The sequence below is a fragment of the Ornithodoros turicata genome, chromosome 5 (assembly GCF_037126465.1).
Source record: "Ornithodoros turicata isolate Travis chromosome 5, ASM3712646v1, whole genome shotgun sequence".
Classification (NCBI taxonomy): Eukaryota; Metazoa; Arthropoda; class Arachnida; order Ixodida; family Argasidae; genus Ornithodoros; species Ornithodoros turicata.
In genome coordinates, this window is record NC_088205.1 from 48672708 (window position 1) to 48688269 (window position 15562).

Genomic DNA, 15562 nt, shown 5'->3' on the forward strand with positions numbered 1-15562 from the left:
ATGTCACTTTTTTGTTGGAAACATTGCTCTCACAACGGACACATTCTGGCAACGTTGCTGCAACTTTTTGTGCTACCTGGGAAACTGCAAATCTATGAGCTCTATCCCTGGGATAAACGTGAAAAACCCGTGGATGCCCATGGGCCATCACAGGGGATCCAGAAGTCAGTGCATGGATGTATAGGGGACATTAGAGAAGACACATATCCAAACCACTCATAAGCTTATTAATGTAGTGTTCTTAAGTGACTATAATAGTCAGTTAAGAACACTACATTAATAAACTTATGAGTGGTTATGAGTGGTATGAGGGGAGTGGAATCCCCTGTGGACATTCAGGAGACATCAAATTGTGTGTAAAATTTGGTCTCCTGGATGGGCCATGGACATCCACGAGTTTTTCACGTTTATCCCAGGGATATATCTGAATCGCCATTTTGGGATATTGCATGTGTATCCATAGGACGTCTGTGGTTAACAAGGAGAACAGGGGAGGGTGAAAGAGGAAGGGGAGAGATGATGCTGGCAACAAGAGAGGGAGGGGTGTACTAACCCTGTTGCTCTGGGGCCTGGGTAATCCAAGAGGACTACCCACCACAGAAACCATGCGAGCATCCCTTGTCTTCATTGGGATGCTCCCTATACTACGGTTACCACAGATTATTGGCGAAGTTACCCCATGGGGAATTGCTTGAAGTATTAACTCTGAATCGATCAATGCAAAGTCTATGTTTCTTATTGCTTTTGGTTTGAGACATTCGAGTGGGACCTACGTTTCTGTCTTTTCCACGAGAAATGCTCGATGTATCATAGACAGACATAGTGGATAAGGGTAGACCAGCAAAAGCCAAACTGACAAAATATATTCTTGATTATTCATTAGCCAATTATGATGCTAGCAATAGCTCTTTACAAAGCTTCATAGATGTATTTTTCCATGGTTCTGATAACCATTCTGTTCATGAAAATTGGGGCATGTTCAAGCAACGCGTTCAATATCTACCTGATGCGTAGATACCCCTTCGAAGTGTGAGAACTTCATCATGAACACCATGGTACAACAAAGCTTTGTAGAATGCATAATAAGAAGAAACGTCTATATCGACCAGTCCAACTGTCAAATTCCCCAACGCGCTGGGTATAGTCTATCGTAACACCGAAAACGAATACAAAAATGCATTCAATAATGCCAAGTCCTTGTTTCATCAGACCTTACCAAATGTACTTAAAACGAACCCGAAAAAAATTTTAACAGGTTCAAAAACAAAGATTATGAAATAGCTCTTCAACTCAGCGGAGAAGCTGTACCTCTAAATCTATGTGCACATTATTTCAATGAAGTTGTAGAGCGAGAAAGGAGGCGACCAGGCTCTACTGAGGTTGATGGGTTTTAATGACGGTTAATGGCGATGAACCGAAAACGAAAGCTCGGGTCGCACGCAGTGCTGCGCGTAACCGGTGGCGGTGCGGGTGATGAGGATGACGCTGCTGCTACAAAGTGTTTACAACAATGTTTTCCACTCCTGCTTCCTATGATCCTCCTGTCATCCACCCTTATGATTTTATACCTATGCACCCATTATCCATCAGTGTGAATGGAATTTATAACATTATCGACTCTCTTAAAGTATCATCATTGTGTGGTATAGACGGCATAAACTCCAAATTTCTGAAGAATGCAAAAATGTATGAAGTCATATGGTATATTGCCTCAAGACTGGAAGGTGGGTTGGGTTGTTCCTGCCCAAAAATCCGGGGATAAACGCATACCAATGAACTATAGGCCAATATCTCTAACAAGCGAATCATGTACAGTATTGGAGCACATAATATTCAAACCAGTTTGTAGAACATCTTGAAGACCATGCGCCTTCTCCCCTTTCCAACATGGTTTTCGAAAATCATTTTCATGCACAACTCAACTTGTTTCGCTCACGTCCGACCTCATTTCCTTTCTTGATCATGAATCGCAGGCAGACTGCATTTTGCTAGATTTCTCTAAGGCCTTCGATAAATTCCCTCACTCTCTCCTCCTCTTGAAATTACGTACTCTGAACATTGATGAGAAGGTTCTAGCCTGGTTAAAATGTTTTCTTACCAACCGATTTCAATGTGTAAGCGTTAATGGTCATGACTCTAACCACTTACCTGTAACATCAGGTGCACCACAGGGTTCCATCCTTGGGTCTCTCCTTTTTTAATCTATATTAACGATCTTCTTAATTCTGTTTCCTCACAGATATGTATTTTTGCCGATGATTGCGTTATATATCGAGAAATTAATGACACTTCTGACATAACTAATCTTCAGTGTGATCTATCTAATATACTTTCCCGGTGTAAACGATGGGGCATGGAACTTAACCTCAACAAATGTAAGCATAAAGCGAGTCTCACGACAACATTGCACTGACTCTCTCTATTCTCTAGATGACACCCAACTCAAAACTCTAACCACGTACAAGTATCTCGGTGTGCTACTAACCTCTGAAAAACTCACGTTGGAAAACTCACATTGAATATGCCACTAATAATGCTAACTCTATCTTGGTTGCATCAGAAGAAACTTTCGCATGGCACCTATGGAACTAAAACTGACACTGTTCAAAACATTAGTACGACCAAAGTTAGAATATGGAGCATCCATCTGGAAACCCTCAACACAATACATAAATTATAACCTAGAAAACATTCAAAATTGTGCAGCCTGTTTTATTCTATCTATAGCTACAGTCGGACATCAAGTGTCTCATCCCTGAAGGCCACCTTGCCCTTCGAGCCATTATCATTACGTCGTAAAATCAGCAGGTTTTGTCTTTTCCATTCTATTTACTTTCTTAATCCAATTTTAAAGCAACATCTGCTAACAGTACCATCATACATCTCATCCGTGTTGATCATCAATTCAAGGTCGCCATCTCACACTGTCGGTCAAATGCATTTTTTAATTCTTTCCTGCCAAAAACAAGTGTGGGTTGGAATATCCTACCGTTCTCTTTGTTTTGCATCAATCCTGTCAATTTTCGTTCTGCCATTGTAAATAACCACTCCCATCTGTCGTGCCCAGCATTGAGGAAATACATAAATAAACAACAGACAGACAAATAAATAAATAAATATGTTGTAATTTGACCTGTACCATAGGTGTAACGCAGCCACTGATTGTTAGCATGGTTACCGGAGCACGTCTTCCTCCCTGAGGTTCTCCTTCCCCAGAAAATGTCTCTGTCGATGGCCTTTTGGGAGCCGCTGCGTATGGAATGATTCATAGACGCTGTGTGCATCGCATAATCTCTTCCTCAATCGCTGACAATTTGCGTCTCGCCATACTTCTGATTTCGTTGTTGTCCAAACCGAAACCATGCACCCACATGGCCCTGCGGGGTGCGTGCTCCTGTTGGTCCACAATTGGCTGAGAGGACTAGACGTTGATGACATAAGCCCACTTCTAAGGGTTGTATCCGGCGGTCCCGCCTCGCAACTTTTGCGTGGTAACTGCGCCCCCTCTGCACTGAATACGGTTAAAAGTCTATGTACGTATGATTGTGAAGGATCATGAGAACCGTTTCCGTCAGAGTACTCAGAATCACGACCGGCGTCTACTTTTGGTCCTGGGGGAGCACACTCAGAGATCTGCACTCCCCCCCACCTCCCGCCCGTACCACACAACATCTTTGGCCGTGCATTCCGAGGGTGGTCCCCAAGCACGATGCCCTGAAACGAAACACTGCACAATGGAATGAATGAAAAGCTGATGATCCAATGACAGTGGGACGCCAAACTCTGTGAACTCCCAGCCATCTGATCATCCCCCCCCCCTCAGCGGACGTCTAGGGGGAATCGCCCCACCCTGCCCCCCGTAGACGCCAGCCCTGCTCAGAATTCGCGAAAATCATTTCATGGTCCCTTTAACTTTATAGTTCCGGATTCCTCGCAGACACCACCAGAATTCTGAATTACTCCAGTGCCAATACGCTTCCTATATAACAGGCTTCGACATATGCTTGAAAGAAAATATAATATCGGACCGGCCCACCTTGCCGCCTGGTCTCACATGAAATCACCCACCCCTAACAAGCACCTAATGCGGAACACCATTGCTTGACTCACAAAAAAAAGACACGTTATAGAAGTCAGGACATTTACTAAAAACAGAAATCAGTTTTATTAAGGCAGTCGTGTATGCTTGTGAACAAAACCAATTGTGTCCTTTCACCAGATAACACTTGACAGTCACGTGAAATAGACAAAAGAAAACAATCTTTCTCCACTTAGTTTAACTCTTCTCTACAACATATGCCTCAACTGTACGCTGACTTGCATATTACACACACAGAATGTTTTTGGAAATACACATTAAAACTTCAGATAAAAAAAAAGCGTCAAACATACAGACACAAGAAGAACGGGTATTATGATGTTTCTATCTCGGAATATGGGCATTAAACCGAAATAACAGAGTTTGGCGCTTTCTGCAAATCATTAATCATACCAGTCGTGGTGCACCGAGAAGGCGAAGAAAAAGCTAATAATGCGCTATAAGCGAGCAGGAATTATGGTACGCTAGTGGAATTGAAAAGTTGTCTCAAGATTTGGACGTTCGGCTACAGTTTGGCACGGCGACGGTAGCGCCGGCTTTCTCCCCCGGTGGCGGGCCGAGGAATGTTTTCTAGCATACACTAAAACTGTAGAAGACGATATTGGCGATTTCGCGCGTGCCCGTGTGAGTTATGTCTTGTGCTCGACTTATCTTCTGTTTGTATGCAATTTCTGGCGAATTAAGTACAGGAAACTGCGAAATAAATCAGGTAAATACTGGAAATAACTTATCCTTGCCACCACAGGTGACTCTGGAGACAGTGAGCGAGGGCGAGGCCACATGTGGCTCGCAACGACCTGTTTTGTGGCCCGCGAGCTCTTCACCACCAATGAGAATGAAGCTACCCTCTTGAGGAATTAGGAATGCAACCACATTTTTAGGCATTGTTTTGCCCGGCGTGCTGCAGCCCCTGTCCATTTAGGCAGAATACGCATGTGAGCACCTGTGGCTCATGAACCCACAGCAACATGGGAGCGAGCTGTTTCGATAGGATTTTTCGCTTATTTTTCCAACTTGAAAATGTATGCAAAGGCATCAATAGTGTGTGCCAATAAAGGATAATTTCAGTGCTCCTGAACATTGTCATATCGTTTGTGTTCTCACAATCGTTTGTGAAGGACTACGGATCTTTCTCGAATCGTTTTCAATTTGAAAGGCGGTTTGGTGTGTGGAGTTTTTCAGTAATGAATTCTACACACACCATCCAGTCTCCACAATAACTACACCGCTCCTGATTTTGTGTATATTTTTTTGTTTGATGGTATATCAGGGTATTTTATGGTAATTACCACAATTTCTTATTCTTTGCTATGTGGCCCTCCATTTCATGGCGGTCAATGTGGGTTCCGGGACATTTCGTCTAACGCCGTTTCATGGAACGCCATTTTGTCGAAAAATGGACGTTTCATCGAATGCAGATTCATCGAATCAGTGACCGTCGTTTCATCGAATCGCCATTTCTTTCAGCCAAAATATTTAATTGTAAATGCATTCGAGTTACCTCTTAAAAACTGAATCGAGCAAGTTCCCCCTGCTTGCAAAGAAAACGCCATTAGTTACTATCATGAAGCAGGTCCTCCGTTCATGGGCCTATCCACTAAGATTATGACAGTAATGTAAAGGTACTAATGCTATCAGCCCGATAGGAATAATTAGAGTCACTAGGGAGAATGTGCAACTAAATGAAAGCAAGATATGCATCTGATTCAACAAAAGTGTTTTTTGAGGGGCGTGGACAATTCCTCAACGTCGAAGCGCTGAAGCTGAACATATCACTCAACTAGCAGCAGCCCCACCATGTCCACACATTTCTCTGAAAATGGCCAATTTTCTTACGTGTAAATTTACTGTACGGTGCTATTATTTTTACATTGTGCGTAATATTATTACAAATTTTTATTGCTGAAAATAAAATGCGCAAAATGTATAAGGACATATGCATATCACAACATTAAACAAGAATGTAAATTTTGATGTTACCCTGGCTTTTAGCTGGCGAATCCAGTCACTTTTAGCAGTCTTTATTACATAATCATACCGTTCACAGGAAGCTTATTTTTTCCCACCTCACACGTAACGACTTCAATGAAGGATACCTATAGATATCAGCTGTTTTCTCCGTTTATAGGTTTCTAGATCTCGGTTTTTAGCAGTACTGAACCTAAAATTTTTGAAGCATCCATGAGGCAGTTACCCTCCACATGAAATAAAAATTAGTCATTCATTTTTAATATTTTAAATGTAATTACCGTATCCAGACTTGTATACGTACGTTACTAAAAAAAGTAATTGATTACTGTTACTCTGTACGGAAAAGTAATTTTTGACCGTTACAAATTACTGGCCGGAAAAAGTAATGAGGTTATGTCTAGAAAAGTAATGCGATGCTTTGCCAATTACTCTCGATGTCTGAGAGAAAAGGGACAAACAGAAGTGTCACAACGTCGTCGTGCTTAACTGCTAGCGTACTGTGAGCTGCAAGGCACCGAGAAATTACATGCATTAAAGCTAAAGCGTCAAAGCTGTTCTTTTTTTAGAGAGGCACAACGAGCATTTCAACAAGATGTTGTTTCTGTCATTTTTCTCCACCGCTCTGAACATGCGAGATAGCTGAGGCCACGGTGACAAGTCATTGCAAATTGTCGACATCGTTGTGACATTGACAGTATTCTGCACAAGACTGAAAGGAGCCCATCAATGCACAAGAGTCACAGAGAGGTTACCGGGGTCAAGAGTTCTGTGTTCTCTGTGCATCTCGCTAGTGAGAAAAGACAAAAGCGTCCCAACTGGGACTCCCACAAATGACTCCTCAGGTTCATCGTACAACCTACAGCCCAACCTATACTGTATGCAGGCCGGATTACGGAAAGGTAGTCCACATGAATGGGGAGAGGACAATGGACTCAAAAATACATTACATGTGTGGAACACTGTGGCGACTGACCTCGGGCAAGAAATTGTCGTGGAAGAAATCCTATATATAAGACGGCTGTCTTGGAATTTGGAATGTTGGTTTTGTCTTCCCGAACAATGTGGATTCTGTAGTCTCAAAGTGATCACGATTACTTGGTAATTGATTACTGAAAATTGTAATCGAATTACTAAAAAAATTACTTCGCCAGAAACGTAATCGATTACATTACCAATTACTAAAAAAAGGAATTGATTACTAGTAATGCAATTACCCATTACATACAAGTCTGGATATTACCGCGAGGGAGTCCTTCTGTACCTGGACAATATGAACCGTGCAGTAGACTTTTGTATTTTCTTTATAATTTATGACAGCGTGCTATTTTAAGGAATCCAGACAGCTAATACATATATTGCAAGGAATGTCTAATGATTTATATGCTGTTAATTTCGTTAGTTGTGTTTCATTAAATTTCCTCCAAAGTGACTGAGTATGTAGTTTTAGAACACGTGTCTAACATGGCTATCCATGGCTATTTTAGATTGATTCTAATAATGACACCCAAGTATTTATAATATTCAACATCCTTCAATAGCTTACATCGTAGTCTTCAATCTATGTTCAAAATACCCGTATATTTTTCTAGTCTGGCAATAGATATAGTTTGATAACAACTAATTATCATATGGTACACTAGGTACACTAAGTCATGTTATGAAGACTGCTCCTCATTTTTTGTTTGGTGAGAAATCGATTTGACTGACGAGTAGAATAGACATTTGCAGGGAAACAGTCATTTACTTTATCAACTATCCTACACTAGGTCGTAGAAATGGTCAGGAACACCGTTGTCCCGTGTTCAGTTAAATCGGCAATAGACTGTCAAACACGAAAGTTGTGCAGAAACACGAACATTTTCTGCTCACTATAAGAACCCTGAAACATATCTGCATGCCTTGTACTCGCCACATGGTTACGTGTTGAGTGAAGTGGCAGTCGATGAAACGGCATTCGATGAAATGGGCAGACACCATCAATGCGGCCCGCGACTCGATTTGAGTTTGATGCCCCTGATAATACAGTCAGTTCAGCTATTTTTGTTTTTAAATAATGGAAGGCCAACAAATGAATGGCTGAATTGAAAATCACGAGCTTTCATAAGAATAACACATACATGAATAGATGTCATGCAACTTGAATGTGAACTGCATAAACATGATACACAAAACGACTCCGATGTCTGTGTGATTACCAGATTCCCGGTATCCATTCCTTACAAGCACAGTCCTTTTTCAAGGGAGGCTACAGTTCATTTTAGTTCCTTGAGAATTCTGGTTTGAATTTATTCAGTGGATGAGTTTGTGAACGTGTTCAATCCCCTTCTCTTAAAACCTAACATGTGGTGACTTAAAGCAAATTACCTGGGGATATGATATGTTTTTCTATCTATCAAGGAGAATTAAAACACAAGCAGCTACATTAAAGAACACAATGTTAGTACACTATTCAAACATATTTTGGCAATCTTACACATGTTAGATATGATTCCAACTGCTGCAAACACAGTACTGGCACATGTCAATCACATGATCTTCCTTTGACCTTTGCTTACTCTACTGCAGTTTCGCCCCTAAGAGACATGCCTATTCCATACAACATGAAATTTGCCACAATTTTCCCACTCATCAACTTATATAGTCGTTGACCTCTTTCTGCATGCACATCACCGAAAGTGGCAGTTCTCAAAGCAAGACTTCAGTGTACTCAAAAGCTACCAACCATTACAATTTCCAGAATACTTAAATGGTAAATGGAAACAAACAAAGATCGCAAATGATAAAATGACCAGATTTGTAGATTCACAAATTCTGACAGCTACAAAAGAAACATTACTTTGGTGCTTGCACGAAGGAGCATTTCTATGAATTTGTACTCCCGTAAATATTAAATTATCCTTGACAGCATTGGGATTTCCCCACAAAAAGGGTTTGACTTATCACACAACTACATGTACAAAAAAAAAAAAAAAAAAAAAGAAAGTCCTCAAAACATTTTTTGAGATCCATCTAAAATTACAAAGCACACAACAGTGAAGCACATGTAATACCAACAGGTAACACAAAATTCCACTACTGCATTGTTGAAACAGTGCACAGTTTTAGTGGGAAATTGCTTTAGGAACAAAATCTTCTGCTACAACGACATGGCACATTTCTTAATTTAATGTAACTCTCCCATTTACATAAATCCTCAACTTGCAAGAAAAGACATAAGAAGCCAATTGAATGCAACCAGTACATTGATTTTGAAATAGTAAGAGCATTATTAAAGTACTGTATGTCAGTGAACAAGTTGGCTCCCAACAGTTTTGGCTTGTAGACCCTTTGGACAATTGGGTCTCAATGGAAGCAAGCAGGAAAGCATGAAAAGATACAGCTGTACAGTGATATCCTGCCGTACAGGACATTTTGCAACAAAATGCATGAGACCTGCACAGGGTCCATCTCGACACTGCTCACAAAAAATTGCCTTGCACCTTACTGGACGACTACTCACCCTCTTGGTTATGTACATTACATCGTATATCTTTAGAAACATCACTTTAACTTTTATTTTTTTTCAATTGAAACCCCATCAGAAGTCATCCTACATAAAGCGCCATTATGATGCAACCAAAACCTCCACTACTGCAACCAGTAATGTTCCTAGAAATTGCATTCCTAATGTAAATGTTGCCCAGAAATGTACAAATGATCAGAATGGTCATTGTGGAACCCAGACTGGGAACCACTGTGGTGGTGCACAGTTTTCTAGGAGACAGTCAAACAAATTTATAAGAGGCTTTAGAAAAAAAAAACTTTCAAACGTCATTTCCGATGCTATGACCTCAGATATACTTAGCTTTCAAACATGGGTACACATGAGTAGTTTGCTTTTATTGCCATAGGTTGAGATTATGCCATTCATGCATACTTCCCAACAATGATGTAAAGAAGTATTACATGTAGCATAGTCATGCTTCTGTTGTCCGTGAAGAATGGTAATTTCTATTATGCTACCAAAGTACAAGGAATTATCAATGTGCAGGATGTTTAATGGTAAAGAGATTGATTGATAAGATTGATACTAAACGCCTCAAAACCAATTACATACCTACTCAATCACAGAGGGCATGTTTTGCTTTATTATGTGCACATCATTATATTCATATCAGTTAGTTATAAAGGCTATTAAAGGGTTACCACATATTAACACAAATCAAAATGCACTATGCTTCTTATGAACTAGACACATTTGAGAGTCTTATGAAATGAGGTAAAGCACCTGGAGTAATTAGTAAGACGTTTACTATTACCACCTAAAAATGCTCCATACTCAAGCAGCATGTTGATAAACTTGCTACAGGAACGTGATAGGAGAGAGCTACCGTAGCACTGTCAAACATTGAATTGGAAACTTGCTTCCAAAGTATGAAACTTGCAGGTGTGAAGTCTGTTGTATAGTATTTCATTGATAATTAGCTTAACGCTTTCAAAATTTAAAATGTCCCGTGAATTCTGTGATTGGTAAAAGCAAATTGAGTCAGAAATCAGATTAGCATAACATGGGTTATACATACTTTTTAAAATCTATTAATGTATGCGAAGCTTCTCATAGGCCTGTGAGAAGATGCCTCTTGTAGCACAGCCTAAGTGCAGGGCAGTTGGAAATACACGTAACTCTTTTGCTAAAATTTATATGGTTATTTTTGGACAAATTCAGAAAATCTGTCTCACTGTCTCCAGTTGTGAAGTTCAGTGTTTGAAGGCATAAGACCAACAAAAATATGTGCTGCACTAACCGCAATGAGTTATGAGCATCAATGCAGGAAAAAGAGAGGAAGAGCCCCCGAACCAATAGGACTGTAACATATGGTAAAACACCAAAGAAACAATCAAGGAGCTATCCCGAGAAGTTAGCTCTTAATTTGTGTTTGCAGGAAGTCTTCAAGGTGCTATCCTGAGAAATAAGCTCTTGACCTGCATTTACAGGAAGTTTCCCCACTTTTAATTTGTTCCCGACGGTCTCCCTCATGTTCATGGATGTAATCGCTTCCTCAAATATCTGATCTCACAGAGTGATGTGAGGATGTGTAAGGAGGTCAATAAGCCAATTTCTGACTGAACCTTAGATGACAGTTCTGACAGATGACAAGTCTCGTTCAGATGACAACCAGAGACAAGTGAAAGCAAGTGACATTGCTCACATAGTGAGAACTTAGCATTTGTAGAGTCAGGCAATCTTACGAAAAGTTCCTTATAATGACAGCGTGCACGTGGCTTTTCCCCGTCCATTTTACAAAGTATGACATGTCAAAGCATCAGGACTTTTCACAGTCACCATCCAGTAAGTGAATTGTACACCATCCAGTAAGTGAAAGCAGTCTCCAACCAACATTTACGACAAGCTTGTCCCTGAAACTGGTAAAAATAATGCGCTGCATGAGAGAAACATACTTCTTCCTACTTATTCTCCCTCTCCTTAGAGAAAGATGAAGAAGTCATCCTTCAGCATCCCCTAGCTGTGTAAACACACCCGTCGAACACCATTCTAGTGTTAGCACAGACAAACACACCCTTTCTCCTATACTTGTCGTACCTATACTAAACCCTTACATTGTTTGTGTTTCCTGCTTTTCCACTCAAATTAATTAATCAAGAAGGAACTAAAGGTACACCATTAATGGAAGGTGTCACACGACAATTCTCAAGGGTGTCTTGCTCAGAAAAATATTACTATTATTATAATGCTACTGTGTCATTAATACTGGTCCCGCTGCCCTCAGTCACCTAGCCAAGTTTATTCAGCAGATTGAGCTCCAGCTAAGATACTTTGTTGGCATGATTGTGCAACATTTTGAGTGTAAGCACACAACTGATTACAACTGTATTTTGCTTTGTGCTATACAATTTCACAAAGTTGTGTTTGAGAGCACTGTGGCATTACAATATTTGGGGACATCTATTCCCACCATAAGACAACAATTCCATATTACAATTCTCATGCAGTTGCTAAGCTTTCATTTCGATCTTTTTACCACAGAAACTCTCTTTATGGCAATAACCGCCACAACAAGTACGAACAACCCACTAAGCACTTACGGCTGGTGAGAGTCAGCAGCACAAGCGTTAATTGTTGTTTCAGGAGCACAGTAGTGGTGTTTCAAATGAAGAGTGCAAAAGTATCATAGCTACTAAATCCAGTGGATTAATCATTCTTCTTAGCTCCTTAAGCCAGAGAGCTGAGCTGCCCAGAATGGGAATAGAGTTTGTATTGAAATGACGTGTTCTGCACCCTGGGTACGCAGAAAGAGTTTCATACAAGAAGCCATCATGCTGTCTCACAAACCTCTTTATCCTAGTTTATTGCTTCCACTTTTACGTTTACATGCACACAGAACAATATTACTTACAAAGCTGCTTGAGCCAGATGCCAGTTGCATTTTGAACTAACTCTCTCTCACTGTTCTCTGAACACATTTTTTGGCTGAACAAATATACTACGCTTTCCTTCCTGCGCCAGACAAGAAAGAGAGCTAAATTGAGTAGGAACTAAATAAAAATAACAAAAGTAGACTTGTAAATACACCAACTTGTTTGCCTCTCATAATAAATCCAAGTAAAAGGTTGGACATATATGGACTAGCAACAAACATGACAGAAAAAAAATGGGGGACTGAGCGCCCTATTGTAGTGTTGCTTGTAGGAATGCTGTCGACTAGAGTCTATGGGTATACTATGTATAAAAAGTCAGAACCTTGAACTGCAATTGCACATCACAATGAACAGTATGGTGGTAGAAGGGTAGGTTGTAGAGTGGAGTACAAGAATGGTGTACAAGAAGTACAAAAACATTGCTAAGATATTGGCACAAAAACGGATCAGCCGGCCAACGCAATCAGAACAAGATAAGTAAAAAAATTAGTTACATTCTAGCTCGTGTAACTTGTTCACATTTATGTTACAGCACTGTTCAAACATAAAATAACAAAGTTACAAAGCATTTGGAATAAGCTGAACCCTGATTATTACAGTACAAAACAATTTGGGAAAGACAATTCTCTGAGCGCTGGTCATCAAGAGCTACAACAGTATGTGCAAAATCACGCTGGGTAAGTTTGTGGTTTATGATTTGTCACAGGTAGCAGATCAAATGGCAAGAGATAAGGACATAAAGAGCCTGGCTAGGGCCACAAAGGGTGGAAACTTGTTGATCTAAAAGCACATATAGATTGTGTTAAGCCAATCAACTGAAAAAAACTTCAGTATGCTCGGTATGCTGTGACAAGTTCCATTGATTGGGATTGCAGGACCAGGAAGCAAGCAAAGAACTAAAACGGCAACTTTCTTTTGGTGACGATGATTGGAGCAAAGAACTGCTTTGTTTTGGGACAACCACAAAATATATTCTGGGCAAAATAGAGCTGCATATTGCACTTTACTCGTTTTGCTGGATAGTAAAAAGCAAAATTAAACTTCACCTTGCAACAAACAGCCACACGGTACAATGATTGACGTTTATTGTGATCCATTTTCGAAAGTTCTTGTACTCCATAGAAATAATTTACTAGATAGAGTATTTTCTTCTTGTTTTTTTTTTAGACTTTCACAGTTCTCTAATTTATCCCTGATGCAATTGCAACAGCACCTAAAATATCTTGCACATTCAGATTTGGATTACCGTACATTACACTACACATGTGCATATTTCTTTTTTCTTTTGTAAATTACTTTTGTTCTGTAAATGTTTTTGTTTCTGTAAATGACTTCACGCGGCATACAAAAATAGTGAATGTGTATGAGGTCTCAAGGACACAGGTGTGATGAATCATGTAAAACATGAACACATTGTGCCAACAAGCATGAAAAATGGAAAGAAATGTGGATCTGGGGGTCACGTGTACCATGGGAACTCATCCCCTGAACGCAGACTGGTTTAGCTGGAAGATCAATATCGCATTATGAGTGGAGTTGCACTGCAAGCTTCTGACTTTTTAGACAAGGCCATTTAAAGAGAAGTTGTCTTTCACTGGGCCTTTGTGGAGTTGCTTTTGTCCAGTGAGATTGCCTGTGGGAGACCCACCAAGAGTTCTTCATTGGGAATGTCATAGACAAGTGTGTAGTGGAATGCCATGTTGCAGAAGCAGATGACGTACTCGCAAATCGAAAACCAGCTGAAAGCTGAAAAACAGAGAAAGAAAACAGATCTAGTATTTAAAAACAGCCTGGTTGTGTCTCAATGACAACAATACCTAGTTCAACACAGTGTATACGATGTTTGTAGAAAAAATACAGCATTCCACCGCTGGCGGCCAGGGTAAGGGCTAGGAGAGACATCTTCAATCTCTTCGATTTCTTTTCCTGAGGTCAAAGATACTTCTCATTACGACACGTTTTGAAGACACTACACTAGTTCATGTTAGCAATCACTATCAAACACAATCAATACAATATGACACGCTACCAAGTCATAGGAAGTACACAGCTCTCTGCAAAGAGCAGGAGAAGCAAGCAACAAACACCGAACACATTTGATACACCAATACTGAGTTGAAATGAATATGTGGTTGAAAGTAGTTGATATAAAAAATTGAGCTGTTCCATGAAGAACTGGTTCAAGATACTAGACAAAAATAAAAAAACACCAGTTCTCAGGAGAGTTGGATGGATCAAGTGACCAAATTTTGGGAGTATGAATGTCCCGGATAGCAACTACAATCAAACCTTGATATACGAAACTCAGGGGGAACACAATTTATTTTTGTTGTATCCAGCCTCACGAAATATGGCAGCCAGCTATGGCAGGGTATACAAATTATTTCCCTGTATCGAGAATTTCGTTATAAAGCACTTCGTCATATCGAGGTTTGACTGTATTTACGTAGGTAATGGCTACAGTGGCTGCACCAGAAGTGAGAAATTTGGTGCAATTATGCCCTCACCATACTACAATTCCACATCTTACTAATTTGAAGTGCGAAAGGGGAAAAAAAAGAGAGGGAAGCACTGTCAAGGAGCCTGCGATGAGGGAATCACACACATAACATGAAAAACGGTTAGGAGCAACTAAGATTTATTTGAACAAGAACTTTCGTGCAAGAGACTGCACTTCTTCAGGTTACACAACTAAATGTGACACAAGTATATATACTTCAAGAGAACAGATACAATAAAACAGGTTTCCAGAACCAAGTTGAACCAGAAAACAACTAGACAGTAATACAACGCATCACGTGAGCAACCGTTACATAAAAAATCAGGAACGAGAAAGTGTACGGGTAAATGAGACATTCGGAGAATTGGGGTTCAAAAGATTTGGTGGTGAAAAACGGGGGCACAGATGCATGTCTAGCCGCGTACGTGGATAACACAGCTTTTGTTGAACTGCGTGGGAGGGTCCGAGTGACCTTATGGGCTGAAGGGAAAATGGAGCTAAGAATGCTAAGAACAGAAGGTGAATGAAGTAGCTTAGCTGGATGATGGGTTGAACAACTGCAGAGGACCGCCATG

At 40.3% G+C, this 15562-nt stretch overlaps 1 protein-coding gene across 1 annotated transcript in view; it reads right to left on the minus strand.

Moving 5' to 3' along the window:
* Positions 1 to 12386: 12386 nt before the first annotated feature.
* Positions 12387 to 15562, minus strand: part of LOC135394441 (post-GPI attachment to proteins factor 2-like) — a 51288-nt gene continuing 48112 nt past the window's right edge. The window contains exons 4-5 of the mRNA XM_064625181.1: positions 14305 to 14413; positions 12387 to 14233 (exon numbers count right to left, since the gene is read on the minus strand). Coding sequence (XP_064481251.1) covers positions 14079 to 14233; positions 14305 to 14413 — 264 coding nt within the window. The 3' untranslated portion in view covers positions 12387 to 14078. The remainder of the gene's footprint in view (positions 14234 to 14304; positions 14414 to 15562) is intronic.